This window comes from Etheostoma cragini, chromosome 20 (genome assembly GCF_013103735.1).
Source record: "Etheostoma cragini isolate CJK2018 chromosome 20, CSU_Ecrag_1.0, whole genome shotgun sequence".
Lineage (NCBI taxonomy): Eukaryota > Metazoa > Chordata > Actinopteri > Perciformes > Percidae > Etheostoma > Etheostoma cragini.
The window spans coordinates 18,385,810-18,402,272 of record NC_048426.1 but is presented as its reverse complement, the minus strand read 5'-3'; the positions used below and the strand labels follow the sequence as shown (position 1 = coordinate 18,402,272).

General features: G+C 41.0%; 1 protein-coding gene across 4 annotated transcripts in view; it reads right to left on the bottom strand.

Moving 5' to 3' along the window:
• ldlrap1b (low density lipoprotein receptor adaptor protein 1b) overlaps nt 1–16,463 on the bottom strand; it is a 32,289-nt gene that overhangs the window by 1,312 nt on the left and 14,514 nt on the right. The window contains exons 2-9 of one of the 4 annotated variants that reach the window (XM_034857800.1): nt 15,325–15,467; nt 14,239–14,351; nt 10,816–10,930; nt 9,936–10,008; nt 6,238–6,333; nt 3,015–3,148; nt 2,550–2,584; nt 664–695 (exon numbers count right to left, since the gene is read on the bottom strand). In XM_034857800.1, the coding sequence (XP_034713691.1) occupies nt 664–695; nt 2,550–2,584; nt 3,015–3,148; nt 6,238–6,333; nt 9,936–10,008; nt 10,816–10,930; nt 14,239–14,351; nt 15,325–15,467 (741 nt within the window). The remainder of the gene's footprint in view (nt 1–663; nt 696–2,549; nt 2,585–3,014; nt 3,149–6,237; nt 6,334–9,935; nt 10,009–10,815; nt 10,931–14,238; nt 14,352–15,324; nt 15,468–16,463) is intronic. The other 3 variants (XM_034857801.1, XM_034857797.1, XM_034857798.1) reach the window with 3 other exon arrangements.

Here is a 16,463-nt window from a genome sequence, read left to right as displayed (position 1 = left end):
TGAGCATTAGAGGTAGTATTGCAGGGAGGTTATTAAGACCTTGAACACTATACTTCAGCAAATTTTTTACGCCTACAATTTTGAAATATTAGACTTTTTAAGACCCTGTGGAAACCCTGCTATTTGCAATGAAACAAGTCATCATGATAAAATTAAAACTCAAAAAGCCAAATTTGGCAATGTAATGAATTCCTTCGTGAACTAATGGCAACCCGATCATAAACCACCCTAACATCTGTACATACAATGTATGCATGATTATTTAAACACAAACATGTCAGAGATCTATGTGAACACATGCCGTTTTCATTCACTGTAACATCTATCATTCAGTGTCATGGCACTAACAAGAGTGCAAAGCTGATGGATGTGAGGCGGAGACATAAACACTTGTGATAGAGACGGAGACACGGTGGCACACTACATCAGGTTCTGTGGCAGTGAAACTTGTTTTATGAAACTCAGGGATGGATCAAACTGTGGACTGACAGTGAGGAGCCCCCCCTTTGTTAATGGAATATGGCCTTTAAAAGAAAGTGTGAAACTACATGAGTCCCAATCAATCTGGATGAACGCTTCCAGACAAATGAGAAAGCTTGAATAGTGGGTTGACTAGGGGAGAATGAGGTGGAAGTCACTAGATCCCGTGAATGACATTGTTACCTGAGTAGGATTCAAAGCTATCCAGACTGCGGCTGGGGGTGCAAAGGAAACATCACAAGTCAGGCAACAATTAAACTCGGAGCTCTTCTTTACAGCATCATAATAAAGTTAAAGGGTATTTACAATTTAACATTTCCATGGCCACAGTATGACTCTATGTCCAAATTGTTATGGTTGACCATGAGGCCATTAAGTTAGGGTTAACTATACTTAGAAAACAGGCCAGCAATGTTGCCTTAATCTCTGCCAGACAGAAAACATTCACATCAAACTGGCATTTTCCTCACTCTGATCAACAGGCACTTCTACAACAGGGGCTGACACTCCACAGCCAGCAGATGGCGGTACAGTCTCTCAGATAGCAATAAAATTCATCACAACATGAACGTATCTGCAGCTCATAGCAAAAAGAAGAGAGACAAAACTGCTCATCTAAGAGAATTTCAATGCCACTTATCAAAACAAACAGGAATTAAAGTTAAGAACAGCCACATTGAACACTGGATTTAAACGGTGTTGCAGTAAGGGAGCAGATGTTTTTGTGGCATGATCCCTTTTGTTAGGAGGGAGAAGAGGCCCTGATTCCTGTAATGTTAACATACGGAGTACTTTTTATCAAATCTATGAGTGTATAATCTCTCACTACTGGAGCCTCAAGAATAAAGTAGTCTCAACGTAGATATAGAATGGTGCATGTGTATATATGGTTAAGGACTCAAGGCACAACTATCCATTAATCTGGAGTTTATTTCAATCCTCACAAAAAACTGTACGTGCCACGTACCAAATATCAGGTACCATCCTTTAACCATCATTCTGTAATCTCTGCATTCACAGAATCATGAATTGCCTCCAATTTTCTCTTCTCCGCTCTGAACCCAACATCACCCAGTACAATCATTTTCTCCTGATGGACAAAGATGTAAATGTGGCCCTCAGGGCCTCCTGGATTTCCTTCAATTACAGAAATCTACATGTGGATGCATCTGCGCTTATGCTGGGAGCCTCCTCATTAATCACAGAGCGGGAGATTAACAATGTTAGGGTTTAATTACAGTGTGTGCAGACAAATAATCATCTGATAACAGGTCTAAAATGGCCTCTTAGCAGTTTAATTACAGAAACTGTGTAGCCCTTTCTTCCTTTCACTAAATAAAAGGTGAGAGAATAAGAAGCCCACTCTCCAGTTAGCAGAGGAAATGAAAAGCCGGTCAAAGGGAAATAAATGCACTAATTAAAGTGGTGAATGAGTCTTTATGGCGGTCCGAGACAAATAGCTGTAAAACAGAAGACCACCACAGCTAAATTGAAACATTAATCACAGTGGACTCCATTCAAATTAGTTTGTTGTAAACAAAGTTTAAGGAAATCCAATCAGCACAGACAATAGACTTTCCTGTCAACCTTGAACCTGCAAATTACCAGACGTGGTCTTCTTCCTGAGTATTCTTCTGGTGTTTTTTATTTCCCTCCAACTATACCATTCCAAAAAAAAAAAAGAGAGTACTACCCTGCAGAATAGGGATTACTTTCCTGTGGGTTTGTGATAGAAATACCAAGCAATGTGTCCCTCAGCGGCCCCCATTTGTAATCACTGGCTTTTCGAGGCTCACATGAAGTCAGTGTGTGGGCCTGAGACGATAGTAAACGGCGCCTAAAAAAGCCGCATGACTCAGTGCGGGTGTCGGCCGTGTCAGGGCCTGTAAACTGAGCCTGTCTCCCGCCCGTGGGAGCGCACCAGGGGTAAACCAAGCAGAGGGCGAGGCAGTGTTTATTGCGAGAGAAGCCAAAACCCGCAGGTGGCTATTACCAGAACAGAAGTCTACGCGGCCGATTAGCAGAACCCCGGACCTTTAGGGAAAACCCAACTCCACACTGGTTCTCACCTTGAGAAAGCCTCGTCCAGACCGTCCTCCAACTCCTGCCACATAGAATACAGACATATTGGTTAAAGACAAGTTTATGTCTTGAGATATGAAAAGTAAATAGTGCTTTTTAAAGAGATGTACACAGTCATCTCCTGACCATGTGAGACTAGAGAAAAGTCTCCAGCCTCACATGGTCTTAGATTAATGATTAATCTAGGCTACTTGCAGCCCACACCCTCTCCAGTTATGCTATCATTTGATAAGGGCAGTTCTGTTCAATAGGCTATTGCCTGACTCTGCATAGCAGCTGTACAACCGCCAAATTCACTCCTTTATAATACAATACAACACAACACAACAGGTACAGTACAAATCCAAACACTTTGGCTAATTAATCAGGGCTTCCTGCATGGCATTCTTCTCTTCCCATCTTTTCAACCCTGAACTGCTGAAACTTACTAACCAACCTGATTATTGTCTTACCCATACAGTATTGTTGTTCTCGGTTGTGTGATTATGCACCATAAAGGGATCCGATTCCGTCTGCTTTGTTCCTGAGTGGACCAGCGCCACGTTGGCTCCCTCTGCCAAATCTAGAAGCTTCGCTGTGGCTACTTCTGTATTACAAAACAAACACAAAAACATATTAAATGCATTTCAGTTCACATGCAACCATCTACATGTTACATTAGATTCAATTCCTAGCCCCTGAGACAAATGCATATAAAAAACAAATTAATAAATTAACCATTTGATAAGTCGCTGTGATTATCACAGTATCACGCAAAAGTACACAGCTGCATGCATGCAGACAGTCTGATGACACGATATTGCATAAGGTCCACTCTTTCTTTTTTAAGGCCTCTAATGTATCTCAACAATGCAGCCATCTGTTGATTGTCACTTATGATAAGTGAGCATTGAGTAACCTCCTGACTTGCGCGCCTAACCACGGTAACACCACTGATCTGTAATGGAATTGGCTTGTAATGGCCTTGCCTGATGATTAATGTACGTCAATAATGTGTTTCAACACTAATGTTAATGTTGTCCACAGTAAAGGCTCACTGGCTGTTCTAATGTTCACACAACTTAACTCTTCTTTCTATGTTCCTCACAAGAGTAGAGTTGGGTACAGATTCAGTACTTTTAAAGGCACCGACCAAATGGCCAAATATTGAGTATCGTAAAATGCCTTGTCATTCAATACCTTTTCAATACCTAAGGAGCAAATCTCATCAGCATCAGTGAGCCAATAAGCTTGCAGCATGCCTCTACAAAGATCTAATCATGCTGCTTATTGGCTGTCTAATGTTACATGTCGTAGAGACGTGCAGGAAAAACTCTACGTTACGCACAGAGACGGGGCTCATGTAGTAGGAGCTGAAAAAATAAATTAAAAGATGTGTGCCGTAATGTTGTAATTTCTTTTTGTTAATATGGATTTTATAAAATTGGCATCAAAAAAGTATCGTTCAGGAACCTTTATCAAAGTCACGGTATTGGTCTCAATCAATTTTTTAACAATACCCAGCTCTACACAAGCTGAGTCAGCATGCAATGCAAATTCTCTTTGACTTGTCATCCCTGTCAACACTGGCTCAAAGGCATTTAGAGTATTTGGCTGTTATGAAGAAGGAAATATGTTGGGACTGGGGCTGTCATTCATTCATTCAGAGGGCGGGATGGCAAAGCCCCTGAGTTAACAGCCGAAGAAGTTAAGCTCTGGGAGTAAACACCCAGCTAGCACACTTAACTAGAGCCTCAATTATTGATTAGTCGACTAATCAGTGACTGTTTTGATAACCAGTTAATTGTTTCGGTCCCTTTTAAAAGCAAAAAGGCCAACTATTTGGTGGTTTCAGCTTGTCAAATGTAAACATTTGATGCTTTTCATTGCCATTTATGAGAGTAAATGAAATGTCTTTTGTTGGTCGGACAAAACAAGCATTGTGAAGATGTCACTTTGGGCTCTGCGAAATTTTGAGCTTTTTTTTTTACAATTTTGTTTAACACTTAATAGACTAAATAAATATTTGGCAGACTAATCCATAACAAAAATAGTCGTTAGTTGCAACTAGAGCTGGACGATATGACCAAAAGCTTCTATCCCAATGTACATATCTTCATTACAATATAAATCACAATATAGCATGTATTCTGGTATTTCAATACTAATAAATAAATAACAAGTAGTCTATAAGAAATAACCAACCACATGGTAAAGCCTTTTTTCTATACTCCTGTGTGAATAAATACTGCGTAATGCTGTTCAGCCGAAGGGTTTTCGTCATTGCAGTAGAATAAACCTTTGTAAACATTTAATCCTGTGAAGAGGAGGAGACTGAAAAGGGATGATCGTATCAAGCAGGCTAAATCCTCAGACAATCAGGGTGAGACAGGAAGAAGCTGCATTTGTATTTTGTAGCCACTGTAAGAGGCTTGGTGCTGGGAGAGAGCTGAGGGTATCGTGCCTCATGAATATAGCTGACTCACCTCTGACACCACTGATCCCAACAGTCTCTCTGACACAGTGGCATGCAATTTGATCAGCCAGGGTGAAGGGTACGTAAATGTAACCTTGCGATAGCTCCAAAGCTCTGCCGTGCCCAATAACTGCTTTAGGGCTGGCAATGAAAACCTCTGGCAGGAAAGAAATGCTCAGCCTGTTTCAAAAGGCACTCTGAAGCTTTTACTGTGTATTACTCTGCTGTACATTTATGTTAATTTGCTTTACGGAAATACAATCTGCTTGGCAAACGAATGACCCACCAAATGGTCAGTAGAATAACGTTGGTCCAAAAAGTCACGCCCAGCCTCTCTGTTGCCAGAATCTGTTTCCAAGTCCTACTTTGTTAAGTCTTCTCACTAGGAGATCATCCTTAAAACCTGTGTCTGCCATAAAATGCTTCACATTAAGAGCCACAGCCCCTTCACAGCAAATAAAGTGTCAGAACAGATTTAGAGAGATCTCTCTCGGGCTGGAGGCCACGTGGCTGGGCAGAAGGGGAGGTTCAGTACAAAGCTTATGTTTTCAAATGTTTTTGCAGCCCCGGTCTTAAACTGAAACCTCCAGTGCCAAAAGGCATGCACAAAACAGAAGAACAAACAGAAAGCATAATGGAGGAATAAGTGTACAGCCATTGTGCCACTGGCAACAGGAACGCTCCACATCTCATTGCAGCTTGGCTGCTGTGGACAATACATGGGACTAATAATGCCTTAAGGTTATCTGTCTCACTGGACGTCAACAGCATGTTTAGAAGGCTTTACCCACATCTCAAGTCAAGCAATCTTAGTAAATCTGATCGAACAATGGGGGTCACAGAAAACGTAGGCCTCTTTCATGCTTTTTACACAAACAAGACTGTAGTTGGGCTTCCCGGGTGAAGCAGAATATGGCTGTTTGTCCATAAACACTTCTGATAATGTCATGGTGATTGGTGAACCAAGATTTGGTTTCAATTGATCTACAAAACAGGAAGGGAGCTTACTGTTTTGAAATTAAACAAGCGCAATTATCATTATAATTAATTATTGTATTATAATACAAAATCCTCTAAAAATGTAATTTGCTGTTTATGGTAATGATGCTAGAGAAAATAGAATAATGGAGAAAAAGCCTGACTATAAGCCAAACCTTTGACAAGTGGCTGAAAACTCTTGCTACTCCCCTCCCCCCATGATGATAGGTGACATGACTCACCTCCTCCCTTCAGGCTGCCCAGGCTGGCCGAGCTGTCCGACTGGGAGTTACTGGCTCCTTCTCCGTCTGAACATGACTTTACTCGTTTTTCTTTCTCTATGTGGGGAACATACACAGAGAAAGAGAAAGAGACAGAGACAGAGAGAGAGACAGAGAGAGAGACAGAGAGAGAGAGAGAGAAGTCAGTGAAAGACAGGCAAACTATGATTCAGGAGCTAGTTAACACAAAGTTGGTTACTAAAGGAACCGTTTACTTTTAGAGCTGCTGAAAAGGTTTCACTAACCAAGCAAATTTTGTGTGTCGACAAATTAGCGGCAGTAAATTGGCAGATAAGGTAATTACTTCATTACTCAAGCCATCTGCCAGCTGAAATCTAGAGGGCCTGGGCTTCAAAGATTGCAACACACATACTTCATACAGGAGTAAATACGGTAACTGAAGCATTTAAACAGAGTGGGCATGGCATCTGGGTCAGAGTGATAATAGGCTATGCTCGCTCCAAACACCTGCTAAGAAGGTTTTCCACACAGTGAATTCCAATGTCTTTTCAGTTGCACTTTGTGATCTGCACTAAGAGTTAACCTAAACACACTTTAAACTAATCTATACAGCATCTCCATGAAAAACATTAAATCTTTTCTTCCACTGTCCCATACACCTTTCAGCGACACCCCTTGTTAACTTATGTCCTTCTGTAAAGTCATACATTCATCGGTAATGTACTGTAACAATATGAACACACAGAATATTATGGTCTATCCTCTTCTTTCAAATATGACAATCCCACTGTTATTTAACAGCCTTACTAAAAATGATACAAGACCCTATCAAAATTATTTTACCTTTTTTAATTAAGTTGAGTCCGCTGTCATTATTATAAGGGCCACAAGCTTCATCAAAGTTTGATTTAATACCTCCAAAATTGTTGGCTCTGACAGAATCATTACTTTTGTGATGCTGCATTTTCCTCCTTACAATAAACTGCAACATTGTGAGGACATCGGTTTCTGCAGAGACAAGCATGTTGTTTTCCTGTCCATTCCCACACAAGTCAGTCAATATGATTTGGTATTTGTCAAAACAAATCTTCCAATGAGCTTATTGTGATCAAGCACTCTAAAAAACCCTTGCACATAATGTATCTGCCCGAATGCCCTCTCCTGGTAACTTCTAAAAGGCTCTGGAGCAGAGATAGGTGTTATTTCATGAGTTTAACTTCCTAAAAGTAGGACCCAAAATGTGTTACCCTGGGAATTTTTGGCCAGTAAGGAATGATCCTCACTCCTATTCTGAGACATCTGATAAATACGGGCTAAGTCTACTTACAAATGCACACATAAAACACCCATCTCTAACTACTAACTTAAATATTACAATTTTCCATTGTGTGAGGTTAAGGCAGATGCTCTAAACAAATCAAAAAGCCACACAGATCCGCTGTAACTCAAACTTCAAATACTGTGGGTACAGAATTAATGTTCATTTCTGTCTAGGGAGACCTGCTTACAGCAAGGAGTTTTTATTTATTTCATCATCCTTGATCTAAAAAAACACCCCATTTCCCATGAGCCCAGGTAGCTTAGTGAGGACAGTGTTACAAAACCTTCCCCAGGGCAGCTGTTTTCGCCCACTGCCTTTCCAGTGCATAGTTTTCAGCCTGCTTACATGAAAGCAACTTAATGATATGAGAGTTCGAAGCTAGATATAGTGTTTAGAGTGAATATTCTATGAACACAGATTCATAAACAGAGATGGGGAGAAGAAATTTACAGACAAATGTGGGTCAGGGGTGTGTGGTGCGATGAGGAGAGTTTGTAAGAAACAGGAGCAGCAAACTAGACAGACATACAGTAGATACCCCCTCTTCTGGCCCTGATCCTCCGGGGTCTTATAACTTTAATGAACCCGGACTCGAAAGGATTTATTTGCCTCCCCCTATCTCCTATTCTTCTTTTCTGCCATAAGAGAACACCACTACTTATTTTTGAAAAAATATTCCTTTCCAATCCACAACCCCTAACCAGCTAGGCATCAGCTATCAGTGACACTGTACTGAACTAGGAAGAAAAAAAAGACAGCTTGGGTTATTAAATGGCTTATTAGAAAAGGAAGAAGTGGAAAGTTGAAGAATGATGAAAGAAGGAAAGGGCCAGCAAGACATGATGAAAAAAAAAGTATGAGCTGAAAGAGTGAAGAGGCAGCAGATTTAATATTCAACTCCGTTACAAACAACCAAATGAATAGGCGTGACCCAAGGAGCCTTTGGCCTTGATGTTGGGAAAATGATCCCTCCCCAAAATGGAAACGTGCACACATTAAAACATTCCTACACGCCACAGTAGAAAGGGTAGAAATGTGGAGTAGATAAAAAGAGCTGCTGGATTTTTTTATACAGTGTTTGTCTCTTTAAGGACTGAATAAATGAGCTCCCTTCGCATGAGACAGGATCAATGGCAATGACACCGAACTTGACAGGGGGTTGAGCTCCCACTGACACACGCACGCAATCTTTTTCCTTTCTCTCTTACACGCTCCCCATCCCATCATTCCTCTCGGCCCCGCCTTTCATGCTCTCTTGCCCTCTCTTCTTATCTCCCATCCCCCTCCTTTGCTCTCCTCTTCTTCATCAGTCTCCCTCCTTATAATAAGCAGAAGCGAGTGATGGGGGGGGGGGTTCAAGGTGCCAGGTGCAAAACAAGACAGACAGCAACAAAAGATAATCACAAAATTCAAAGGGCACCTGCAAGGCAACACACATGTAAAGATTAAGAAAATGGGAGGGGTTTGTGATGCTGAAACCAATATTTTGTGCCAAGAGCTGCTCATTTACACTGGAGTCGTACCTGCAGTAAATTACATGCAAGGACGGTGTCACACACATTGTTCTGTACAGCTCAGCAGAACGCTGAGCTGTACAGAACAATGTGTGTGACACCGTCCTTACACAGCACTTTGATTGCCTGCCGTGTCCACGGTGTTGCCTGAACTCGCACTGTCTGGTTATGTCAGTGTAGTCTACTATTAAGAGGTGCCTAGAAGATGAATGCTTTCCATGTCTGACATACAACAAGAAAACGTAAATATATAATAGAGGAGAAAAGGAAATTTTTTTTGCTGTAAAGATAAAATATATCCAGAGAAAAAAATCCCAGCTGCCACACATCTGAGTCCTATTCAAGGAAACAGAAGATTTACCTCCAGTCAACCCACCTCTGCCCCAGGCTAACCTTAATTCCTCTCCACCCCTCCCTGTGTCGATACCTAGACGAGTATTTAACCATGACTGAGTTGGCTGTGATAAAGAACCGTCTCTAAACTCAAAATAAATAAATAAATAAAAAGTCTCTCTGGCCGATAATTTAACCACTGGACGGGGGACCTGATTCAATCAATGATGAAATTCCTTTCCTGTGAGTGAGCGAACGAGTGAGTAAGTAAGCGTGTGTGTGTGTGTGTGTGTGTGTGTGTGTGTGTGTGTGTGTGTGTGTGTGTCAGAAAGACAACATTGACAGGCAGGAACAGCCAGACAGTTCTCCAGGTGTGAAGGTCAAGACCAGAAAAGACACAATGTATGTTTCCGCTTTTTGCAGGAAGAAGATGAAGGGTGTATACAGTAAACAGAGAGAATAACAACAGTGGGGGAGGAAAGAGACTCATTCGTCACAATCCTCTGGTCGTTGGGGGCGACCATGCGTACCTTCCTTGGCAGCCTGCCAGAATTCAAATGCCACTCTGAAAGCCTGAGCCACTGTAAGGGTTACCGCCTGGGCCTGTTGGAGGGAGGAAAAGAGATTGTGAGACAGAGGGATCATGTGATAAAAAAGAAAATAGAAAAAGGAGTAGTACTTATATGCATCTCATTCACACGAGGGATACTTAAGGAAGTCCCGGATCTATGGCCATGATAAAAAAAAAACAGGAAGTGACCACCAACAGCAGGGCTTCCTTCACAGACACTTAAAGAGGGAGGAAAAGAAACCAGTTGGCTCCATAGCAAGTTGTTTATGTAACTGGGAGGATATGTGGCCTTTCGGCCAGAACTAAATTAGTGAGGGGAAGGAAGAAGAGGGAGTGGCTCACTCGTTCCGCAAACCTCCAGGGTTAGAGAGTATGCCAGAGAGGGACAGCAGCCTCACCGCCCTTCATCTTCTCACTCCATGTCTTTCTCCTGACTATATACTAGGACATACTGTATGTCATTTCTCCTGCCTTAAAGCTTTAGTGCTTAACTTTCTTATATTAATGAACGTCCGTTACATTCAAGCCACTGCCAAATAAGTTGCTACAAAGCTAATTAAGACAGTAAGCTCCACACAACTCTCTCTGTTTTTCTCTCTGTTTTTTTAATCTTCTCTCCTAACTCTTTTCCCATGATGTTCAATTCTTCATTTATTTAGAAATGCAAAATGGAAAGAGCATTAAACAATATGTCTATTATTTGGATCCAGTTGGTTGCAAACTCTTTGTGTCCACTTACAGAGGGTGAGTCTTTTCACATAATAATAAGAATAAGTTGTTGGACTACCTTGGGTGAACAGCCTACAGTGGCACACAGATTTGCGAGACAGTTTACGTACCATTTTTCGCTTCGAGCAGAGGAAGGCATGACACTCCAGAGTCTCATTGTGTTGGCTCTGGACAATGTAGGCAAAAACTTTGTCATGCATCTTGTCCGCTGTGCAATATGATATTCTGAAAGTAAAAAAACAGACAGATGGGCACACTTTAATAAAAACTCAGAGACTTTATAGAGTCATTGCACATCAAGTGAGTCCATCGTGCAACGTCATCTGCACTAAGCACTTAAGCTAGTCCAGCAATCTGATTTAAATTGTTAAATCTAGCATTTCTTTGACCTGTTATAGAAGAAAAAAAATCCCTGCCATTCTTGAAGTCAGCTGCACTCGCAATCTCACCGCTCTGCACATGATCAAATACACACCCCATCTGGGTGCAGGTACAGAAATGAACAATGCCATGTATTTGAACTTAACACATGTGCAGTGGACATCTATGCTATTTTGCCAAACGGATGCTGTTCCTTTCCACTTCTTAAAAGTTACATTTATCATGCTCCCACTGTGTCCACTTGCTTGCTTCCACTTGCAACCACGACCCACTGTTTTAAATTAAAGCTTTTAGATTGGGTCTGGCCCAAGTAAGGTAGATGAAAAGACATACGGAGGTGATTGTTCCTGCACTAAAATGTGTCTGTCACATGTGAGAGAGGTATCAGTCTCAGGTGCAGAGTAGGGATTTAAATTAAGCTGTTATGCTCCACAAATAGCTTTTCTCCACTATTTGATAAAGATCATCTTATAACCCTATTACCAAAGTGACGGGTACACTGGCCAGTTGGGGAGCAAGACCCAAAACGATTGAGGAAGGCTATAATGATTGTCTGCCATCTGTCCTTCCTTTCCCCTTCGGGCATAAGCAATATGCTCAAACTTCACTCGGTTAACTAATGAATGTCTAAGGAATATACAGATGTGGAAATAATAAATAAAAGTGAGGGAGAAAAAGTTTGGAAAGGTTTAAAAATCCCAGCTGCAGTCTGCACAACAGTTACAGTTACAGTTTGGGAGAGAGGGTGTCAGGCAAATCGGGTGTTAAGGCAAATCGATTCCTTTTATTGGTTGTCCATCTTATTAGCAGATGTTCAGGGAGGGGAGCTCTAATAGGGTGTGAGATACATCCAGCTGCTTTATGTCTTCACACCATCCTGAGGTCACAGCTGGACTCACTTCACGCAATTAGCCTTCTTAATAATTGCTGTCATATTTACCTCATATTCTTCAAACTAGAGAATCCATTAACAATACAGCATTTTACTGGAGCACATTGAAAAAAATCGGGGGGGTGTTGTACGCATTTGGGTATGTTTGGCATTGATATGCAGACAAGCTGCTAAAAATTTCTCTGAAATTTGTGATGAAGAAATAATTTGGGGAGTTGAAACAATTAGTTTGGAGGTTTTCAATCTGGGATGCTTGGACCCAAGTAGGAGGCACAGGAGAGTTTAGGATGGGAGCACAGAGGGAGAGACACAAAGACACTGCCCAAGGTGAAAGAAAGAATAGGAAACATAGGAAGTTTGGTCCTCATATGGCCCATTTACCAACAGGGTCTGCAGCAGCATCGGCCGTGACATATAGCTCATGGAGGCAATTAAGGTACGTAAGCTACTGCTTCCCAGTCAAATCTGGACACGTATTTCAAGATTCAGTGTAACTTACACTTCTTGAGGATATTGTCTCTAATATGTGGTGATATCTCCAATATGTGGTGATATATACAATATTTCAAATAGATACAAATAAATATCAATAAACCCAAATAAAAATAACTCCAGAACTTGCCTGAGAATAAACACATTTAAGGCCATGACACACCAGGCAGACGGCCAAGAACTAGTCGTGTCGAAGGCCAACTGTGGCGTTGCCTTTGTCTTTGCCAACGTTTTTAGTATCAAAGTCATTCAGTGATAGTTGTCTGTGTATCCATGGGCACATTGCAAACAGCAACTCATGATAACTAACATTTTAAAAGACAAACAAGGAATCTTAACAAGAATCATTAGATTAATTTTTAGCTGCAAAAGGCGGTCAGTGAATCAAAATTGATGTCGACCATGTCTGTTCAGTTTTATCTCCGAGTGACTGAATGTGCTTAAAGCTCACAGCAACATACACACCTTATTAATTTAAATTTATAGACTTTTGTGGGCAATGTTCCTCAGGTTAATAACATTTTCTTTTTAAACAGCCCATGTAGAGTCCAGATTTAAATATAGATAACTTCTGTATGCCTGAGATATGAAATCCATCCTGATTACTCTAAGCTGCACAGCCACAAAGCAGTTCTTTAATGAAAAGTGATGCAAAAATAAGCTGGTGGGAGGAATGAAACAAATGTTCTCTAAAACAGAACAACATCCCAAAGGTGACACAGGAAAGCCAGAAACATGGTCAGTACTTGCCGAAATGTTGTCAAAATGCCAACAATTAAGATTTGTCTACAACCTGCCAGATTTCAGGATAAATTATTCAACATAAACCTGCTTGGTAAACCTAAGCATAAACCTAAACATGCTTGGAGGTGTATAGAAAGTCCCTCTCACAACTCTCCTTAATATGTAGTCTCACAAACGTGGAATTTTAGAAAAATTATTCAAGCCTGGCTCATAAGCTCGAGGCCAATAGAGGTTAGGCAGCTTTAAGCATGTGCAGGCTGTGGCAGGCAAGAGAGATCTGTAGGCATTTATATATATATATATATATATGAATGAGAGAGAGAGAGAGAGAGAGAGAGAGAGAGAGAGAGAGAGAGAGAGAGGTGTGTGTGACATACAAACAGCTGTTGTAATGCTCCAAGAGAGTTGAGATTGATGAGAGATACTACTGATGGACTGAGTACTTTCTTCTCACACACACACACACACACACACACACACACACACACACACACACACACACACACACACACACACACACACACACACACACACACACACACACACACACACACACACACACACACACACACACACACACACACACACACACACACACACACACACACACACACACACACACACACACACACACACACACACACACACCAGAATAATCTATTACACAAACCCTGTTTTAAAATGACATCACATTACTTCATATAAAAACACTTGCAATATAAAAAAAAATAAGCCACCAACCCACAAACCAATCTGCTTCCCATTCTTACCTTCAATTTAAAAAAAAGGCCAATTGACATCAAGTCTCTGAAACACTGTCAAATGTATGAAAGTCAGACTGGACTGTGCTGCAGTTCCCTTCATTACACATCCAGTGATGGATGAGAACAACAAATATTTTTCTGTTTTATTGTAGATGATAAGGACAAGCTTAGGAAAGGACGTATTTCATTACTTGGGCCACCTGACTGAGTCAGGGACACCAAGTGTGTAGTAATCAAAACAGTCAGTTAGAAGGACTGACCTGTATATGGAGATGTTTTCTATGAGCTGGTTGGAGGCACTGTCGTAAAGGATGATTCCTCGTGGGGAGACTGTTAATGTGACTTTCTGGAGTTTTTTTCCACTGGCTTTGGCCTGGAAGGAAGGAAGGAAGGGAAGAAGAAGAAAAAAAAAACTCACTGTGTGAGTAAGACAGAGAGAAAAATCAACCTTACCGAGTGTTAACCTTGCATTTATGTAAATGTACTGCCAGGCAACAAAAAGATATGTTAAATCAATGGAGACCTTCATATCAAAAATTGTAGAGGTGCTGGTCTGATTAACAGCAGAAAAATATGTATATGCAAAAAGCCAAATAACAAAAACATTGTCCAGAATAACACACAAAAAACTTTGAATAAAGATTCTTAAAAAAAAAAAGCTTGTGTGCGAGTGAGACAAAGACATTCAATCCAAAATAAATCACCTATTTTCCTATGGGTTGACAAAATATTACTTCACACCAACTGTTACACAATATGTGACAAGTTAAAAAAAAAAAATCCCATAAAAGCAGCCTAACATCCTTTTCAGATGCACAAGGGCAGCCAACAGATTAGGCCCATCAGAGCCTCTGCCTTCCTCTCCATCAACATGTCATGAGTCCCACCATTCTGCCGCCGCTAACTTCAATTATCCACAGAGCTGCCAGGTCCAATAACAGTAAGTCTTTTCTACCATGATAAAGCTGGCTGAGCCATATACTGAGCAAAAGTGTCCAGACTAAATGCATCCTACTCTAAAATGTCAGCCTGGGTCTCCTGGGGGAAGGGGAAGGGGGGGGGTGGGCAGCCAACCAGTCACTTTTCACCGAGGTGTCATTCAGGTCATAAACAGGAGAAAACTATGGGGTGACTGTGTATTCAAGTGGTGGAGGTGGTGATGTGGGAAAGATATATGTCCTTGAGAGAAACTCATTTTCTCGGAATAGTTTGCTGAATAGGAGTGCACTGACCAGAGATTTTTGGGTGCCCTATCTTTAAGCTATACCAATTGTGTGTGTGTGTGTGTGTGTGTGTGTGTGTGTGGGTTGCCTGCTGCAAGTGTGTAGGTGTGTGTCGTCTCTCACCGTGGCCACTATCCTCTTGACAGCAGCCGCAGACAGCTCCTCTCCTTTGGGCTGCTCAACCATTGTGACCCCCAGGTACTTGAGCTGGAACACCATGCCCTCCAGAAGGGTCTCCCTTGTGTCTGTCCAGTTCTCTGGAAGCTCTGTGGATGACACACATGTATCAGTGACACTTGTGCTCTTTAACAACCCTGCTGAAACAAGAAAAATGTTGATATTATTATTAATATCATATTAATACGCTCCAAGAAACTCCGGTGCAAGCCATATGTTTATTAGCGTTGGGGTACCTACCTGCTCTGCTGTTTTACGTAACCTGATGTATAGATTTAGGTGTAGGTTATCAGAGTCAGAAAATGACATAATCACTGTTTTGGCTAACCCTGTACGTAGTTCTGTCAGATTCTCCTCCAGACTGTGGAACAACTGGCAAACATGTCTCTATATTAGACACTGAACATTGTGGAAGGCTTTGTTTTTTGTATTTGTGTATGTTCTTATTGTGATATGGATCCCCCTGGGTCTGAAATAAAGTTTATTATAATAATAAACAATAATTGTAATATTATATTAATATTAAATATAGGAGAAAAGACGTGACAAATCAAATTTGGGGTCATGAAAAAGTGAGCAAGGGTATATGTTATTTCCAGATCCCATCTATGTTTGTATTTGGAAACTTAGTCACAACTAACATCCACATACATTTTATTTAATAAAATTGGACAGCAATTTAAATATGTTTTAATCATTAGGGAAGACGTCTTTGAGGACAGGAAATTCTGGCGCTCTGAACACAACACTTTCTGCAGCTGTGTGTGAAGAAGTGTTGAGCCATAGTCACTGCTGGTACCTTAGTACAGAATTGGGAGGTGAACGTTTTTCACAGCCGCTTTACAGCTTTAAACAAGTGACGTGTTTAGGTGAAGAGATCGAAGTCCACTCAAAATCTAGAAAAGAAATCTGTCATCTGTGGTGGGATTTGGAATAAACACAGATTTGATCTAGGTGATAAAACTGGTCCCTTAGACTATTTGCCAGAAGTAATTTACAAACCTGCCAACTACTGTCGTGAAGTCATTAAAAGATTTCCTCGAGCCTACATAAAACTCTGAGGCTGTGGTTTTTATTTTTTTAAA